This window comes from Cervus canadensis, chromosome 6 (genome assembly GCF_019320065.1).
Source record: "Cervus canadensis isolate Bull #8, Minnesota chromosome 6, ASM1932006v1, whole genome shotgun sequence".
Lineage (NCBI taxonomy): Eukaryota > Metazoa > Chordata > Mammalia > Artiodactyla > Cervidae > Cervus > Cervus canadensis.
In genome coordinates this window covers 14,773,152-14,792,347 of record NC_057391.1, presented here as the reverse complement: position 1 = coordinate 14,792,347, position 19,196 = coordinate 14,773,152, and the positions used below count along the sequence as shown (strand labels likewise).

Here is a 19,196-nt window from a genome sequence, read left to right as displayed (position 1 = left end):
TTTTTATCACTAGTGCCACCTGGGAAGCCCTCTTCATCTGTAAAAGTGACAGTCAATCCTTCAACCAAGGGTTGCCACGGGGACCCAATGAGATTCTATTTCAAAAGTGAAACTCGTGAACACTGCACAAATGTTAGGTATGGTTATTAGTCTGGTTATTAGACTTGGCCAGTTCCTTCTTTTATAGATGAGAAAACAGGCCCAGAGAGGGCAGATGACTTGCTCAAGATTCTACAGCTTGCTCGTAACCAGACAAGAGCGTGCTCGGGTCTCCTTCCTTCTGTCACCGGTAGTCTACCCTTTGTGGACCCCCAAAAGAATAAGCACTCCTGCCTTTCCCTTGTCGCTGGCATGGAAAGTGAGACAAGTGAGCCACTCACCCTCTGAAGCCTTCAGAGTCTGTCCAGGCTGTGTCTCCCGGCGCACTCATCTTCTTCGCTTTTAGACCACAGGTCCCGGAAAGGCTGCTGTCCGTACAGCAGCCTGCGTCCTGAAGCCCACAGTTTATCTCTCCCCAGCTACTCTTCCTGCCTTTCCTAAAATGCTGCTCACACCCACAGCTGCTCACTGAGCCATGTGCTGGCTGGTAGCCAGCTTGTTACAGAGAAATTTTAAGAAGGAGGCCTGGTGCAGAGTGGGGCAAGCCTTTTCCTAAGAAGGATGTTGGCTATGTTCCATCTAGTCAAGTACCTTCCACCTTCCCTCCCTCAGGGAGACTGGGCAGGTCTAGAAATGCACCATGAAAAAAAGTACCCCATGAGACTTCATGGCCCACAGTCCTGTCAGTTACCAACAAAAATGCTGAGGACTTCACACAAGGTGCCTGATTGAATATGTAACCCACCCTGCTTGGGGGTGTTAGCATCACACTCTGCAGATGTGGAAAGTGAAGCTCAGAGAAGTGAAGTAACATGTCCAGGCGGCTCAGCAAGAATTCAATCTGGAGATTGCATTTAACCATGTGGGGAGTGCAACTCGGACCCAGTGTCCTGTGTAAAAATAAGCTGGAACAGTCATCTGTAAGGGGTTTCTGTCCAAGGGGTCTGGGAGAAATTGATGGTCTGCAAGCTCTGTTTGTTAAAACACAAAAAGGAATTGTGCAGTCATTTAGATAAAGCCACCCTGCAATGAAAATTCCAAGTGCTTTTCACTTTTTCTCCTGTCTGGTAAGATGTCAACTCAGACTGATAACTCCTAGACTCTGTTGCACATTAGGACTTCCTATTGGTTGTTTTAGATGTTCCTGGTTCATTTCCAAAATGAGGGAAATATTTATTGCTTTGTTTTAAAGAAGTTTCTCCAATTGTTTGGCCCCTGGTGGGATATTTAAAGGGCTCCTTGAGTGACAGTCATGGTAGCCCCTGAACCTGAAATGTTCCCTCAAATCCCTCTGCTGTGACCCTCATGCTCCTCTGCTCACAGGCTCAGCAGTTCTCATCTGACTAAGTCCCAAGGGAAGATGAGTTCTGTGGAATTTATCTGATGACCTTGGCAAGTGCTCCCCTTCCAATGTGGCAAGAAATCAAATGTATTGGGTCCAAATGGTTTAATTTGGAGTATCAGAAAGTATAAAAAGCATCTATTTTTCCTTCAGGGGCAACTGTCCAGGTTTTATGATGTGATGACAACAATCTAGGAGTTCAGTGTTTGATTTGGTTTTAGTTTATCAGATTTGATTTGCTTTTCTTAAACTCAGGACTGGAGAGACTTCAGGGTCATACGGTTCACTCAACTTAAAAAAGTAATTTTTACTGAAATATTTGAGCTTTTTTATTATTCAGTTGCTCAGTTGTGACCCTGTGGCCTGCAGCACACCAGGCTTCCCTGTCCCTCACCATCTCCCAGAGTTTGCTCAAACTCATGTCCATTGAGTCGGTGATGCCATCCAACTATCTTGTCTCTGTCATCCCCTTCTCCTGCCTTCAATCTTTCCCAGCATCAGGGTCTTTTCCAATGAGTTAGCTCTTCACATCACGTGGCCTAAGTATCGGAGCTTCAGCTTCACAATCAGTCCTTCCAATGAATATTCAGGACTGATTTCCTTTAGGATTGACTGGCTTGATCTCCCTGCTGTCCAAGGGACTCGGAAGAGTCTTCTCCAACACCACAGTTCAAAAGCATCAATTCTTCAGTGCTCAGCCTTCTTTATGGCCCAACTCTCACACCCATATATGACTACTGGAAAAACCATAGCTTTGACTATATAGACCTTTGTTGGCAAAATAATGTCTCTGCTTTCTAATATACTGTCTAGGTTTGTCATTCCTTTTCTTCCAAGGTTCAAGAATCTTTTAATTTCAAGACTGCAGTCACCATCTGCAGTAATTTTGGAGCCCTTAAAGTCTGTCACTGTTTCCATTGTTTGCCCATCTATTTGCCATGAAGTGATGGGACTGGATGCCATGATCTTCATTTTTTGAATATTGAGTTTTAAGCCAACTTTTTCACTCTCCTCTTTCACTTTCATCAAGAACTCTTCACTTTCTGCCATAAGGGTAGTATCATCTGCATATCTGAGGTTATTGATATTTCTCTCGGCAATCTTGATTCTAGCTTGTGCTTCATCCAGCCCAGTACATTTCACATCATGTATTCTGCATAGGTTAAATAAGCAGGGTGACAATATACAGCCTTGATGTACTCCCTTTCCAATTTGGAACCAGTCCGTTGTTCCATGTCCAGTTCTAACTGTTGCTTCTTGACTTGCATACAGGTTTCGCAGGAGGCAGGTAAGATGGCTTGGTATTCCCGTCTCTTTCAGAATTTTCCATAGTTTGTTGTAATCTACAAAGTCGAAGGCTTTAGCATAGTCAATAAAGCAGAAGTTGATGTTTTTCTGGAATTCTCTAGCTTTTTCTATGATGCAATGGATGTTGACAATTTTATCTCTGGTTCCTCTGCCTTTTCTAAATCCAGCTTGGACATCTGCAAGTTCTTGGTTCACATACTGTTGAAGCCTGGATTTAAGGCTTGAAGGATTTTGAGCATTACTTTGCCATCATGTGAAATGAGTACAATTGTGCAGTGGTTTGAACATTCTTTGGCATTGCTCTTCTTTGGGATTGGAATGAAAACTGACCTTTTCCAGTCCTGTAGCCACTGCAGAGTTTTCCAAATTTTCTGGCATATTGAGTGCAACACTTTAACAGCATCAACTTTTAGGACTTGAAATAGCTCAGCTGGAATTCCATCACCTCCACTAGCTTTGTTCGTAGTGATGCTTCCTAAAGCCCACTTGACTTCACATTCCAGGATGTCTGGCTCTAGGTGAGTGATCACACCATTGTTATTCGGGTCATTAAGATCTTCTTTGTATAGTTCTGTGTATTCTTGCCACCTTTTCTTAATATCTTCTGCTTCTATTAGATCCATTCAGTTTCTGTCCTTTATTGTGCCCATATTTGCATGAAATGTTCCCTTTTTATCTCTAAATTTCTTGAAGAGATCTCTAGTCTTTCCCATTCTATTGTTTTCCTCTATTTCTTTGCATTGTTTACTTAAAAAGGCTTTCTTATCTCTCCTTGCTAGTCTCTGGAACTCTGCTTTCAGATGGGCATATCATTCTTTTTCTCCTTTGCCTTTCGCTTCTCTTCTTTCCTCAGCTATTTGTAAAACAACCATTTTGCCTTTTTGCATTTCTTTTTCTTGGGGATGGTTTTGATCACTGCCTCCTGTACAATGTTATGAACCTTCATCCATAGTTCTTCAGGTACTCTATCAGATCTAACCTCTTGAATCTATTTGTCACTTCCACTGTATAATCATAAGGGATTTGATTTAGGTCATACCTGAATGGCGTAGTGATTTTCCCTAAGCTCTTCAATTCAAGTCTGAATTTTGCAATAGGGAGTTGAGCTGAGCCACAGTCAGCTCCCGGTCTTGTTTTTGCTGACTGTATAGAGCTTCTTCATCTTCAGCTACAAAGAATATAATCAATCTGATTTCAGTATTGACCATCTGGTAATGTCCACTGTATAGAGTCATCTCTTGTGTTGTTGGAAGAGGGTGTTTGCAATGACCAGTCGGTTCTCTTGGCAAAACTCTATTAACCTTTGTCCTGCTTCATTTTGTACTCCAAGGCCAAACTTGCCTGTTACTCCAGGTATTTTTTGACTTCCTACTTTTACAATACTGTAAACCAAGGATATAAAGTGATTCAGTTATCTATCTATCTCTCTATATATTTTTCAGTGTTTTCTATTATAGGTTATTACAAGATATTGAATATAGTTCCCTGTCCTATGTAGTAAATCTTTGTTCCTTATCTATGTTATGTATACTAGTTTGTATCTATTAATCCCAAGTCTGTTTTGTATGTAGATTCATTTGTACTATTTTTGAGATTCAACATATTAGTGATAAAATATTTGTCTTTATCTGACTTACTTCACTTAGCATGATATTCTGAGGGTCCATCCATATTGCTGCAAGTGTCAATATTTCATTTTTTTAAACTACCGAGTAATATTCCATGATGTAATAGTTCACATCTTCTGAAACCAAATCTGTTGATAGGAATTTGGGTTGTTTCCATGTCCTGACTATTATAAATAGTGCTGCTATGAGCCTGAACCCTGGGTGCATGTATCTTTTCAAATTAAACTTTTCATCTTTTTGGAATATATGCCCAGGAGTGGGATTGCTGGATTTTACAGTATCTCTATTTATGTATGTGTGTGTATATATATATATACACACACATATATATACATATATATATATATTTTTTTTTTAATGTAACCTCCATACTGTTCTCCATAGTGGCTGTACTGATTTACATTTCAACCAACAGTGTAGGAATCAACCGATTGTTTTAGTTCATCCACCCCTCCTCAACAACATTGGTGGTCACTAGTCCTGCTTTACACATCTCTGGTCATGGGATGCTCACTTATTTGGTTAGTAGTGAGAGAGTCAATTCCTAGGCAGGTTGATAAGAAGTCTAGGGGTCCCCAACGAGAGAGGGGTCTGGAATTCTCAAGGAGGAAGAAAGGACAAACTTTTTTTTCCCCTCTACATTCCTTAGGATTATATAACGATAATATATCCTGCTTGAGGACAGTCTCTGGAGAAAAAAAAACCTTCTGGCTAATCCTATTGTCTTAAAATGTGAATTATGGGAGTAGGTCTAGTGAGGTCTTTACAACCCCCAGACATTCTTTTGATTCACCCTAATAACAAATTAGAGAGTATATAACTCCATTGCTAACACTAGCAAGGGGGTACTCTTTCTGCCCCCTCCTGATGCCTATGTCAGAAGCTTTCTCTATCTCCTTTATGCTTTAATAAAACTTTATTACACAAAATTTATTACACAAATTTGTTGGCATATTAAGTGCAGCACTTTCACAGAATCATCTTTTAGGATTTGAAATAGCTCAACTAGAATTCCATCACCTCCACTAGCTTTGTTCGTAGTGATGCTTCCTAAGGCCCACTTGACTTCACATTCCAGGATGTCTGGCTATCAGTATAATAGATACTTATTTCTTGATTACTTAAGTGCAGAGTGGTGTTTTGCTGATAAATCCTTTGACCCTAAAACCAAAAGTCTTTTGGCAGAGCACTATACTAAAAAGACAGCCAATCAAACCAACAATAGGGGGATTTCATTCTATAAGAAGTGAAAATAATAGATGTTAAGCATATTTAGAATCCTCAAAGAAAGGAAAGAAAAACATCCATTTAAAAAAAGAATAAGAACTTTAATAAAAATGGGCAGAAATTAAACCAGCCTAGTTGGTATGAAGAAAACACAACTAGAAATATGGAGAAGAATATTGTTATTAAAAATTTAAATAATTCAATAAATAAGATAATTTTTAGTCTATACATAATTGAAGAGTAGATGTATAATTCCTAAGATAGTATTGAATAATTCACTTGGAATAATTTTGTAACTTCTTTTCACTTACCAGCATTTACATTTCTCCATACTATTAAATATGATCATGTCAAAATGTTGTAAACTAGTTTTCTGTGTTTGGACAGTTAACTTTTTATATTTATTCCGTTACTATAAACAAATTTGTGAGAAATCTTGTTATTAAATCTTTGTCCATATTTCCAATCATTTCTCTAGATCAGATGCCCAAAAGAGGAATTACTGAAATATGAAACTTTCTAAGTCTTTTGGTTACAGCCGATAGCCAAATTGCTTCTCAAAGATCTTAAATCATTTTTTTCACTCCCGCCCATGTTTGAAGAAAATGCCTATTTTACCAAATACTTTTGAATACTAAGAATTATTCTTTAAAATATTTGTCCATTTGGCAAAAAAAAAATACTGCTTTCAATTTTTATTTGCCTTAGTCTGATTAGTAACAAAGTGAAACACCATCATGGAAGGAAAAATATGAAAACTTCTTTCCTTCATTTTTCTGAGTAAAGTAGGACATATTTTCCTGTAGAGGGGACACAGCGCTTCATTACACAACATGCTCCCAACCGGTTGCTTTTTGCCAGAAAGCATTTTTCTTCTACATTTTTTGTCAAAGGCATGATGTCTTCACTCCAGCCCTGTAATAGATGGTTTAATTCTTGGGGCTGCTGTTAAGTTCTGAGTTTGTAGCGCCTAGACTTTCTCTGCTTGCTGTAGAGTGGGAACACTGTTACGGCCACCTTCCTCCGCCTGAATGAGTCAGGAGAAGCAGCTGACATGCTGACAAGCCATGGGGAAGGCGACAGGTCACCTGCCTGTGCTCCTCCTGAGGCCACCTGTGCCCTGGAGCCTGCATCCCCTTGCCCATTCAAGGATGGTGCCCCGTGTTTCTGCAGCATTTTCCTCTTCTCGGCTGGATCGTTCTTTCTCCAGCCAGTGCCCAGTTTCTCCTTAATAGCAAAGCTTCTTGAAAGAGTTGCTTATACTCAGTCTCATCCCCCCCCTTTTTTTGGAACCCATTCCAATCAGACTTCTATCCCTCCAAGCCCAGGGGTCACAGCAGCATTTGATGAAGGTGATTTCCTTTCTTGAACCTCTGTCCTCTCTTGACTTCCTGAATCCCACCCTCTTCCAGTTTCTAACTCACTGTCTCCTTTTCAGTATCCTAACTTATTGATATATCCTGCTCTTTTTTAAAAAATATATTTATTTGGCTCTGCTTGGTCTTAGTTGTGGCTTGTGAGATCTTTAGTTGCAGCATGTGGGATCTAGTTCCCTGACTAAGGATCAAACCCAGGCCCCCAGCTGGCAATATGGAGTCTTAACCACTGGACCACGAGGGAAATCCCTAGATTCTGCTCTTTTATGTGGCCTTTGTAAGTTGGGTTTAGCCTATCTTTTCTATCTAAACAAATAACTTCCTTGTTAAGTTAACTAGCTCATCTACAAGTGCATGTCTCCATCCCCAACATTGGCCCTGAACTGTGGTTCAGTAATTCCAACTGCCAATTACTATCTCCACTTGGATGTCAATCTGCATCTAAAACTTAACACATCCAAAACTGGTTTCACAGTATTCCTAACTCTGAGCCAGCTGGTATTCCCATCTCAGTAAATGACCCCTTCCCCATTCACCTCAGTACTATGGAGTACTCATCTATTCCTTTCTTTCCTACATGTCTGACATCTAACCCACAAGCCAATCTTGCAGCTTATACTTCTACATTAGAAATAGATACAGAATCTCACTGCCCCTCCATAGGTCCTAGCCTAGCCAGAGGCACCATTACTGCTCACCTGGACCATGCTGCCAGCCTCCTAACTCACCCTCTGTTCCACCATCATTGCCTTAGAGTCTGTTCTCTATTTGGCTGCCCTGGGGATCCTGTTCAAATGCAAGGTAGATGAGTACTCCCCTGCTCTTATCCCACTTAGAATAACCACAAAGCCCTTCATAACCCCCACTATGACATGACCCTATGACCCATGTGCCCTCATTTCAGGCACTCCCCTTGCTCACTCAGCTCCAGCCATACTGGCTTCCTCATTATCTCTTGAACAGGCACACTTCTGCCCCAGGGCAGTTGCACTGACCATTCCCTCTGCCCAGAACGTTCTTCTTCCAGAGATCTACCTGGCTAACTCACTCACCTTCTTCAAGCCTTTGCTCATTTCACATCTTCTTAATGAAGTCTACCCTGAGCATCCTGTCTTAAAGTTGCATCTCACCCACTCCAAACTACTGGTTCCCATTACCCTGATCTACCCTCTTCTTTCCATGAGATGTATCATCTTCCAGTGTGCTATATGATGTGTTTTCTTATTGTTTCTCGTCTGCCTCCCCCACACTAGAATGTAAGCTCCATGAGGGTACGGACTTGTGTCTGTTTCATTCTTGAATGAATCTCAACACTAGAGCAGTGCCTGGACTGTAACAGTCACTCAGTCCATATTTAGTGAATGACTTGTTAGGCCTGAGCTTCCATTGGGGAAGGCTCTGTCTTCCTGCTGACATCACTAGGTCTCTTTAATGAGATTGAATATGGCCTATCACCCCACCGTAGTCTCACCCCTCTGGGATTGAAATAGAAAACTGCCCTCATAGAAAACAGGGCAGTTAAGTTGACCTAACATCATTCCAGCAAGTTCTATCATCCTTTTAAACTGATAAACAAGATCTCAGAGGACATTAAGTTTTCACCAGCTTCTCTTATCTCCTCTTTAAGCTCTGGAAGGCTGGGACCTATTTTCCTCCTCTCGTATACAACCATGGGGCTCCATGAGCTGGTTAGCGATTTGGTCAGCATTTGGGACCTTGAGTAGCTGCCCTCAGCTTGAGGAAAATGTGGAGAGAGCCAACACTGTGCCTGCCTCGAGTGACAGGTTCCCCCTTGGGGTTACAGTGGGTATTTATGAGACATTTCCCGGAGCAAAATGCTTGTGCAAATACATCCCAGGAAATCCCAAGATCCCAGGGGGCAGATATTCTGAGCTCCATCTATCAGACAGACCAACTAAGGGGCAGAGTCTGGAACAGGGTACTCTTGAGTTCCATCAGTCCTGCCCAGTATCCCATCTCTCAAAGCAGAGACCCAGCCTCTGTTGGAAAACTTGAACATGTTTTGCTCATTTTCAACATAGAACCTTTGCAGGAACTGCCTGGTCTTCTGGGCAAGCCTCTGGAGGCACCACACCCCTCAAAGTGGGCTCATCCCTCAAGATCCAGCCCAAAGTCCACCTTCTTCTGGAGGCTCTTCCTGCTGTCCCCAACCCAGAGTTAATTACACTGTGTTCCTGCCCACAGATTTGGCTGAACACATGCTGTCTTGCAACATCTCATACCATTGCTTTGTATGGTGGGGAGGGGGGAAGGATTTGGTCCTTAGGTCATTATTTAACTTTTCATGTATATATCTCTTCTCTCCACAACATGCCTATCAGCTCTAGGTAGGAATCACCTCCACTCATTCACTATTTCACTCAAGTGTTTCCTTTAAGAAATATTCTATGCCATCCTAGCGATAAATAGATGATCCATGATTGCTGCACTCACTGAACTCATATTCCTTATTTGTTCTTTGATAGTGATCGTGTTAGTCACTCAGTTGTGTCCAACTCTTTGTGACCCCATGGTCTGTCCATGGAATTCTCCAGGCAAGAATACCGGAATGGGTTGCCATTTCCTACTCCAGGGAATCTTCCCAACACACGGTTTGAACCCAAGCCTCCTGCATTGCAGGTAGATTCTTTACCATCTGAGCTACCAGGGAAGCCCATTTATTCTTTATGTCCCTGCTATGATTCCCCATGGGACCTGCTATAACTCACCTGTAACCAGCAGGCAAGAGTTAATAGTGACAGTCTCTGGCTAGCAAGTTCCAGCTGCGTGTGTCTCTTTCATCTGGTCAAAGCCTAGTGAAGACTATTTTTAAGTAGAAAAGCAGGAAGGGCCACAGAGACAGGGCCTGAGCAGGGCTGCCTCTGGATGACAAGCCTAGAAGGGAATTCCTTCTGTGAGAGACTAGAAGCTCCAACCACAAGAGAGTCAGAGTCCGTGGGTTCTGAAGAGGCCTTTAGGCACACCAAAAGCACCCTCATGGCCCAGATGGGGAAACTGAGGCACCCGGCGGGCTTGTGGCTGATCCAGTGCAGGACTCCCAGCACAGTGCTCTTTTCCTAGGACCCCCTGAGGTATAACTTCCTGCTAAAGGAAAAGATGCATTTTCCCACTTAGCTGTTGGAAGTCACTCTGGCACACTCTGGCAGGTGGAAAGAAGTGTGGGGAGGCCAATTTACAACAGTGGCTTCCGTTACATTTAAATAGGCCGGAAAACACTTGTGCTCTGATTCTGAGTGTCTCCTCCATACCCAGCGCTGGGCATGGGATGGGAGAGGGGGCTGACTGTACTCCAGGAAATCACACAGAACGATCAGCTGTTTGGCAGGTGTGGCCAGTGGGCCCCCTATAGGCGTGAGCCCTGTGAGTGAGAGGGGCTAGGCTTGACTGGAGTCCTGCCCTCCCTGGAAGCCCTCTGACCCTCTCTGAGTTCTGTGTAGGGTGGGTGGAGGTGTATCTGCCCTGCCTACCAGAGCATATGGTGGAGGACTAAATGAAACACCATATGAGGAAACACCTGTCCCGGAACACACACTCAGTTCATTTTCACTCATTCAGAAGGCTGTTTTCATTATTCCCAACCACCTCCTTTGTTTCCCAAATCCCAGAAAAAGTATCCTGGCTAGTCTTTCTGAAGCAGGAATCGGTGAGTGCATGTGACCCCAACTGCCTCCTCCAGGGGTCATGATCCTGATGCTCCTGCTCATCCAACCACCCTCAGAATGGGTACTTGATGCCTGAAGCCAACGTGCTTCCTTTCCCTGTTCCTCACTTTTCTTACCTGTAGAAAGGGACTGCTCATGAAATAGGGACAAATCTGACTCCATATTGTTTCACTTTAACCTTTGTGTTGTATTGCTTTTGCTACTAAAGGGATGTTGCCTGTAGCTTAAAGTATACATAACTGCCCATCTCTAGGAACCCTGTGGGCTTCCCTGGCGGCTCAGCGGTTAAAAAAAAAAAAAAAATCCACCTGCTAATGCAGGGTTCAATCCCTGAATCAAGAAGATCCCATTGGAGAAGGAAATGGCTACCCACTTCAACATTCCTGCCGGGGAAATCCCATGGACAGAGGATCTTGGCAGGCTAGAGTCCATGGGGTCAGAGTCAGATACAACTTAGCCAGTAAACAACAAGGAACACTGCCAAGGAACACCTGAGCGTTAAGCTAAAATACCTTTGTTTAGCTCACAGGAAACCCCCTGACCAGACCCACCTGTGAATGGCTGCAGGCAAGAAGAAATAACACATTCCCTCTGGAGTCTGGCCAGAACCAGGAAATATATACAACTTATCACCTTCTTTTTACTTTACCTCCTTACCTCCCCCTCTTTGTTCTATTTAAGAAAAAACAAACAAACTAGCATCCAAACCTGGGCAAGATGATTCTTTGTGACACTAGTCCACCATCTTCTTGTCTGCTGTCCTTCTGAATAAAATTGCTATTCTTTGCCCCAACAACTCATCTCTCTGTTGATTGGCCTGTTTTGCAGTAAGTAGGGCGAGCTTGGACTCAGTAACACCAGACTTACTCCTGTGAGGTCATGTGGCTCCACTGAGACCCTGCAAGTACACATTCCAGTGGGTCCCATTGGATACATGCTCCTGATTCCCTTCCCTCTCCTTTCTGGAGGGGGCTGTTCTTCAGAGAGGGTGGGAAAAGACCTAGAGGTGGGGCAAGAACCTCTTGTCCTCAGCTACCCCACTCTCTTCCCACCCCTTTCTACACCTTAAGCACAGGAGATGCCGTCAATGCTCCAGCCATCAGAAACACATGCAATGCGGGCCAGCTGCTGCTTCCACCACCATCCCAGCCCAAGAGACAGAAGATATGTGTGAGACACTCTCCTTTTATAAAAGAGGGCAATGGTGGGAGGGTTGCTGTGGGGACCCAGCTGTATAAGACAAGCCACCTCCCTCCTCCCTGAGTGTGGAGAAGTCTAGAGACTTACAGAAGTTAGATCTGGCTATAGCCTTGAAGAGGTTTCCCTGGTAGCTCAGCTGGTAAAGAATCTGTCTGGCAATGCAGGAGACCCCGGTTCGATTCCTGTATTGAGAAGTTCCCCTGGAGAACTTCCCCTGGAGAACTGAAGGGATACCTGCTCCAGTCTTCTTGGCCTTCCCTGGTGACTCAGATGGTAAAGAATCCACCTGCAATGAGGGAGACTAGGGTTTGATCCCTGGTCTGGTTGGGAAGATCCCCTGGAGAAGGGCATGACAACCCACTCCAGTATTCTTACCTAGAGAATCGCCATGGACAGAGGAGCCTGGCGGGCTACAGTCCATGGAGTTGCAAAGAGTCGGACACAACTGAGTGACTAAACACAGCACAGGACATAGCCTTGAAAATGACTTGTTCCATGACTTCCAAACACTTAAAATTAATTTTTACTTACTTGTGTAAAATTTTAGCCGACTCACCTCCCTAAAACTGTGTATGCAGATTTTTTTCTATGAAAGATCTAGTGCAACCTTTTCTTTCTTTTTTTAAAAAATTATTCATTTCTTTATCTGGCTGTATCGGGTCTTAGTTGCAGCACACAGGGTCTTTGTTGTGGTGCAAGACTCTCTAGTTGTGGCACGTGGGCCTAGTTGCTCCATGACATGTGGGATCTTAGTTCCCTGACCAGGGATCAAACCCATGCGCCCTGCATTGCAAGGCACATTCTCAACCACTAGACCACCAAGGAAGTACCAACCTTTCTTTTCTAGACGGGGAAACAGAGTCGTTGGAGTGGATGTGGCTTCCTGACGGTCACTCAGGAGTTGGTGGCGATGGAACTAGAGCCCTAGCCCGCTAACGCAGACCCTTCCCCCCAGGCTCCACGCCAAGGGGGTGATTACAAAGCCTGAGGCTGGGCTCTGTATGTCAGACACAGGGAGGAAGGAGGCAGGGTGGGGCACATGTGACCTAAGTGCGAAAAGAATCTAGGCTGATCCAGGAACTTGGTAAATTTATGTCTCATTCCTAAGAATTGGTTCTTGGAACAAGGTCAGTATTTATAACTCAAACTTTTGCAGGAAATTAAAGTATTATTTTTGCCTTTTGTTTTTGAGAGGTGCCAAGAACCATTAGGCTCTGGGAGTCCCAGAGGGAGGAAATGTGGGCCTCAAACACCAGGCCTTGAAGGATGTCTGTCTCTAGTTCCCACTGTGAGTCGTGCCTTGAGACCTTCCGCAGAGTAGACTTGCCTGGCCTTCCTTGCTTTCTCCATCTTGCCTTGCCTTTCTTTTCTTCCCTCCCTGTCCTTCTTTTAACCCTATCTAGTTTGCACCCACAGAAGTCACAGCACGAAATGACAAAGCCTTACTTTAGGGCGGCAGCCCCAGCCTGTCCCCAGGACACTGGTTCCGCTAGAGAAGCAGTGGAGTCTCTGGCAATTCAGTGCACATCGGCGTAGTGCAGGCTCTACCTGGGCTGAACATATCCTGGTCAGTTGACATGAAGGCATTGCCTCTTTCCAGATTTTGTGTTCACCTGAACCTACACCTGTGATCCTTGAGATGAAGAGGGCTCAGGGCTATGGCAGCATGACATAGTTCGGAAAATCTCTGGACAGACTCAGGACCCTGGTTTTAGCACCAAGGATTTGCTAGCTCTCCTCCTTATATCTCCACCTGGTGAACCCCTACACCAGCTCAAGGGCCACCACAAACGTTCCCCTCCTCAGCCCGCTCCTCCCCAAGAGAAGAGCTTACTTAGTTCTTGTAAGAACGCCGCGGCAAAATGAAGAGAGCGCCAAAGTGTTAAGAGGCTTTATTGGGCAATCGCTCCTGAGCAGAGCTCCCACAGGCAAGCAGGGGGGAAAGCGGGAGTCTCCAACCTGCGAGAACGGGGACGACACTTATATACCCTGGTGGATGCGGAAGTGGCGGGACCTTTCCATATATGGTTAGAATCGGGCTCTAGGGTGCTGATTGGACTTTTCGGTCTGTCAGTTTTTGATTGGCCGGAGTCTTGGCGCCTTCGCATCCATCATTCTGCCTGGCAACGGGCTGTTGATTGGTGGATGTCTTATCCGTTACTTTCCGGCGGGGGCTTTTCCGCCTGCGGTCAACGTGACCTTTCAGTTGTCTCCTCCAGTTCTCACTGAACTTTACTTTTGTTCTGTCAACACACAATGTTGAATGGTACATTCTGTGTGTGTGTGTGTGTGTGTGTGTGAGTGAGAGAGCTAGCTCTGTAACCAGATGTCATGGGTACATACACAAACACACACCACTAACAGTATCACCTGTGAAAAGTGAGACCTTTCTGTTATTGAAGGAGAAGAATTTCATGGGAACTTAATATACCACAATAATTTATTAACAAATTAATTTACGTCATATATTACTCTTCTTGACTTATCGGGAAAGAACAATAACTATCTTGATATGCGTCCCACCCACTGGAAGTTAACTCAGTTTTCTTCCTATGTCAGTAAGCATTCTCCAGTCCCTTAAGAAGCAATAAACAATTCTTCCTGCTTCTGGGTCTGAGAGGAAGTTGAGTGCGCTGGGAGGGAACGCTGGTGTGAGAATGGGCTGCCCCTCTACAGCCTCTAAACGGGACTCTTATGTTTACCTGGAGGCAGTTAAACCAGATTACCCTGGAGGGGAGGAGAATGGGTCTGATGCTCTAAGACAGAGGTAAAAGTGTTTTTAGGTGAAGCGCATTTGTTATTAGAAAGAGTACACCACACAGCACAGATCACTGAACACAATGTCTTCCTGAAATAACACAGCTGATTCATTCCCACACTAGCATTGATAGAGACATCTTTTAAACATCTGGGACCCAGGGTGATGTGGGGGTGCTATCATCCCCGGGTGGGGATTCCCAGCTCCCTGCACACAGGGCCGGGAGGGCCAGGCCTGCATCTTGTGTCACCAGGAGCAACAGCTACCATGGCAACTAGAGGCTGCAAAACCCCCTTTTCAGAATGCTAAGTCCCTAGAGGGCCTTTTGTAAACCCAAGGGAGAGGAAAAAGCAAGAATATGACTGTATGAGGATATGAAGGATATGACTATACAGGATACACTCCTCCTACCTAAGGAGGGTCCAAAATAATTTCGTTTCCTTTTAATAAAAGCAAGCCATGCCTGTAGTGAAAACTGCAAAAGCACAAGAGAACAGGCAAGGAGAGGAACATCCCTCCCATTTCCACAGGTGATGCTATGAGTGGTGGTGGTGGTATACACATTCCATCTGATTACACAGCTGCCCCCCGCCCCACACACACACCTGTGCGCCAGAATGTACGGTTCTGTACTTTGCCTTCTGTTGTCTGCTTTGAAGATTGTTCTACGTCAGCTCACTCAGTGCCACTTGTTCTTTTTAATGACTGAAATTTCTGGTCCCCTTTCAATGGATTCAACCTGACTTAGACAACATCAGGAGTGTGACATTAACTGCAGCGGAGTATCATGGTACAACTTCATTCCTATACTTACGTAGGTATTTAATATTCCATGCGTTACCAAGATTTGTGTCTGCATCTCTATCCCTCCTAAGAAGTGAGCCCACAACCGCAAGGGCTGAGATGGAAAGTGGTTTAGCAGTGGCCCAGGAATGTGGGGCGGGGGGGGTAGGGACAACTATAAGGGGACTCAGAGTGAGCTCCTTTGCAGTGACACAAAAGCTCCATATCGCAATTGTCATGATGGGCACAAATCTACACATGTGACACGCAGAACTACACGCACACACAAACACACACACAGCCCGACACACACACCATGAACACACACAGATGAGCATGTGTATGTGAACATCGTGTGGCTGTGCCTATGTCAGCTCTCTGGATTTATATTACCCTGTGGTCTTATTGCAGATACTGCCACTGGGGAACACCGTGCGAAGGGCACGTGGGGCCTTTCTGTACCATATTTACAACCTCCCCTGAATCTATAATTATTTCAAGGTGAGAAGCTAGAAGGTTGGGGTCTGCGACGTCCTGGCATTCTATTCCCAGGTTCTGGTGCAAGCCCTGGCACAGAGAGGCACTGAAGGAGTGGACAGTCTCTCCTTTCCTGGCCTCAGTCTCCCTGTCTGTAGAGTGAGGCCCCTGAACTAAGTGATCTTCACACTCCCAGTCTCCACGTCCTGTTCTATGCAGGCAGCATGCAGTCCTGCCTTAGAATCAGTCAACAGAGCCTTTCTAAGCACTGACTCCCACAGTCCCCCTGCCCTCCCTCTCGCCCCACAGCCCCCTTGGGCAGAGACCCCTGCATCTCCAGCAGAACACACAGTGACTAAGATAGAAGGTGTAGCACCTTCTGAAGTGATGCTCCTGAATGCCTCTGACGTGAGCAGGGGAGAATGTGTCAGACGTGTGGCTCAGCCTGCTGCGCTCTACGGGCTGCAGACACACAGCCAAGTGGAAGAACTGTGTGATAGCTAAGTCTAGGGCCTCTGGGCTCTCAGGCTCACCTTCCTCCACGTGAGGTTGCCTTTCCATCACCTCTGTCAACCGAGCTGGACTTGCTGGGATTTAAAGGAGACACTGGCATGTCGTGGACAGTGTTGGGGCTGCGCTCTGACCACCTTGCATCATTCCCGGGCCCCTGCCCACCTCCCACGGTAGACCCTCACCTCTCCTGGGGGAAACTGCTGTCGGCTGCTAGAGTGGCCCCATGCTACAGTGAAGAATTCAGGGCATTCCTGGGAGTAGGCGTCCTCCTCCTCTTTTCCCAGTGGGTGGTGGGCAGCAGCAAGAGAGCCCAGCCCAGCCTACGACGTCTCAAGTGTTCTTCACACTCCAGGCCACCCTGTGGAATTGGCAGAAGCTGCCCTCATAGGCCTTTGTCTGAGGGTCCCCAGGCTTTCTCCTGCTTCCCCATCCCCTTACCTGTGTCCCCTGGGAGCTTAATACAAATTCATGCCTCACTATCTGTTTTGGGACAACCCATCTGAGCAATGCCATCCCTCAAAGTTCTAGCCATTGAGACCTGTCTCAGTGCTGCTCCTAAAGGAAGGGAGGCTGTCCCTCCCAGGGTGAAGTTTGGTGAGGAAAAGATGGTTAGAGGAGCTGAAAGCAAGGCCCAAGAAGGAAGAAGTAGTAGTTATTCTATCAAAGCTGACATCAACTACAAATTCAACTTGCTATTGACAAACTATGACCCAGTAAGAGATCTGGGACCCTCTAGAAGACCTAGGAAAAGGAACCACAGTTTGCCTCTCTTCAGGAAGCTGGCCTGTCAACTTCTGCCCCCCATTCTCCATTTTATCTGCCCCTTCCCTCCCTGCCACGCCCCAACCCTAGGCACCAGGGCTGTCTTCAGACTCCATGATTTAAAAAGTGCTATTAAGGCAAGAGTACATACAATAAACTACAAATATTTCAAATGTGCAATTTGATATGTTTTGACTTGTATGTAGATCCATGAAACTGTCACCACAGTGAAGACACTGAACATATGCATCACCCCTCAAAGTGCCCACTGTTTTAATCTTAAATCAGTGTCAGGAAGACAAAGCAGTGTGGGAGCAGCCACACTGAATGTGCAGGGACACGGGCCCCAGGTAGCATCCTGATCACACTGTTCCTGAAAGTGAATTTGCTGTGTTCTAGCCACCAGTTCTTTACAGCTTTGGACCTTGCTTCTATCACCAGCCACATCCACAACTGGGTATTGTTTTTGCTTTGGCTCCATCTCTTCATTCTTTCTGGAGTTATTTCTCCACTGATCTCCAGTAGCATATTGGGCACCTACTGACCAGGGGAGTTCCTCTTTCAGTATCCTCTTTTTGCCTTTTCACACTGTTCATGGGATTCTCAAGGCAAGAATGCTGAAGTGGTTTGCCATTCCCTTTTCCAGTGGACCACATTCTGTCAGACCTCTCCACCATGACCCAACCATCTTGGGTGGCCCCACAGGGCATGGCTTAGTTTCATTGAGTTAGACAAGGCTGTGGTCCTGTGATCAGATTAGCTAGTGTTCTGTGATTATGGTTTCTGTGTCTGCCCTCTGATGCCCTCTTGCAACACCTACCGTCTTACTTGGGTTTCTCTTACCTTGGACGTGGGGTATCTCTTCACGGCTGCTCCAGCAAAGTGCAGCTGCTGCTCCTTACCTTGGATGAGGGGTATCTCCTCACAGCCGCCCCTCCTGACCTTGAACATGGAGTAGCTCCTCTTGGCCCTCCTGTGCCCGTGAAGCCTCCCGTTTCCAAGACAAACCATATCATGGTAATCAAACAATATCATGGTAATCCAAGCCTATGCCCCAACCAGTAATGCTGAAGAAGCTGAAGTTGAATGGTTCTGTGAAGACCTACGAGACCTTTTAGAACTAACACCCAAAAAAGATGTCCTTTTCATTATAGGGGACTGGAATGCAAAAGTAGGAAGTCAAGAAACACCTGGAGTAACAGGCAAATTTGGCCTTGGAGTACAGAATGAAGCAGGGCAAAGGCTAACAGAGTTTTTGCGCAGAGAATGCACTGGTCATAGCCAAACACCCTCTTCAACAACACAAGAGAACACATGGACATCACCAGATGGTCAACACTGAAATCAGACTGATTATATTCTTTGCAGACAAAGATGGAGAAGCTCTATACAGTCAGCAAAAACAAGACCAGGAGCTGACTGTGGCTCAGATCATGAGCTCCTTATTGCCAAATTCAGACTTAAATTGAAGAAAGTAGGGAAAACCACTAGACTATTCAGGTATGACCTAAATCAAATCCCTTATGACTATACAGTGGAAGTGAGAAATAGATTTAAGGGACTAGATCTGATAGACAGAGTCCTGATGAACTATGGACAGAGGTTCGTGACATTGTACAGGAGACAGGGATCAAGACCATCCCCATTGAAAAGAAATGCAAAAAGGCAAAATGGTTGTCTGAGGAAGCCTTACAAATAGCTGTGAAAAGAAGAGAAATGAAAAGCAAAGGAGAAAAGGAAAGATATTCCCATTTGAATGCAGAGTTCCAAAGAATACCAAGGAGAGATAAGAAAGCCTTTGTCAGCAATCAATTCAAAGAAATAGAGGAAAACAACAGAATGGGAAAGACTAGAGATCTCTTCAAGAAAATTAGAGATACCAAGAGAACATTTCATGCAAAGATGGTTCAATAAAGGACAGAAATGGTATGGACCAAACAGAAGCAGAAGATATTAAGAAGAGGTGGCAAGAATACACAGAAGAACTGTACAAAAAACATCTTCACGACCCAGATAATCACGATGGTGTGATCACTCACC

General features: G+C 44.9%; 1 protein-coding gene across 3 annotated transcripts in view; it reads right to left on the bottom strand.

Moving 5' to 3' along the window:
- The window catches only part of NOX5 (NADPH oxidase 5), a 40,526-nt gene extending 40,006 nt beyond the window's left edge, over positions 1–520 (bottom strand). For all 3 annotated transcript variants that reach the window (XM_043470910.1, XM_043470908.1, XM_043470909.1), the window contains exon 1: positions 381–520. In XM_043470910.1, the coding sequence (XP_043326845.1) occupies positions 381–430 (50 nt within the window). In that variant the 5' untranslated portion in view covers positions 431–520. The remainder of the gene's footprint in view (positions 1–380) is intronic.
- Positions 521–19,196: the final 18,676 nt, after the last annotated feature.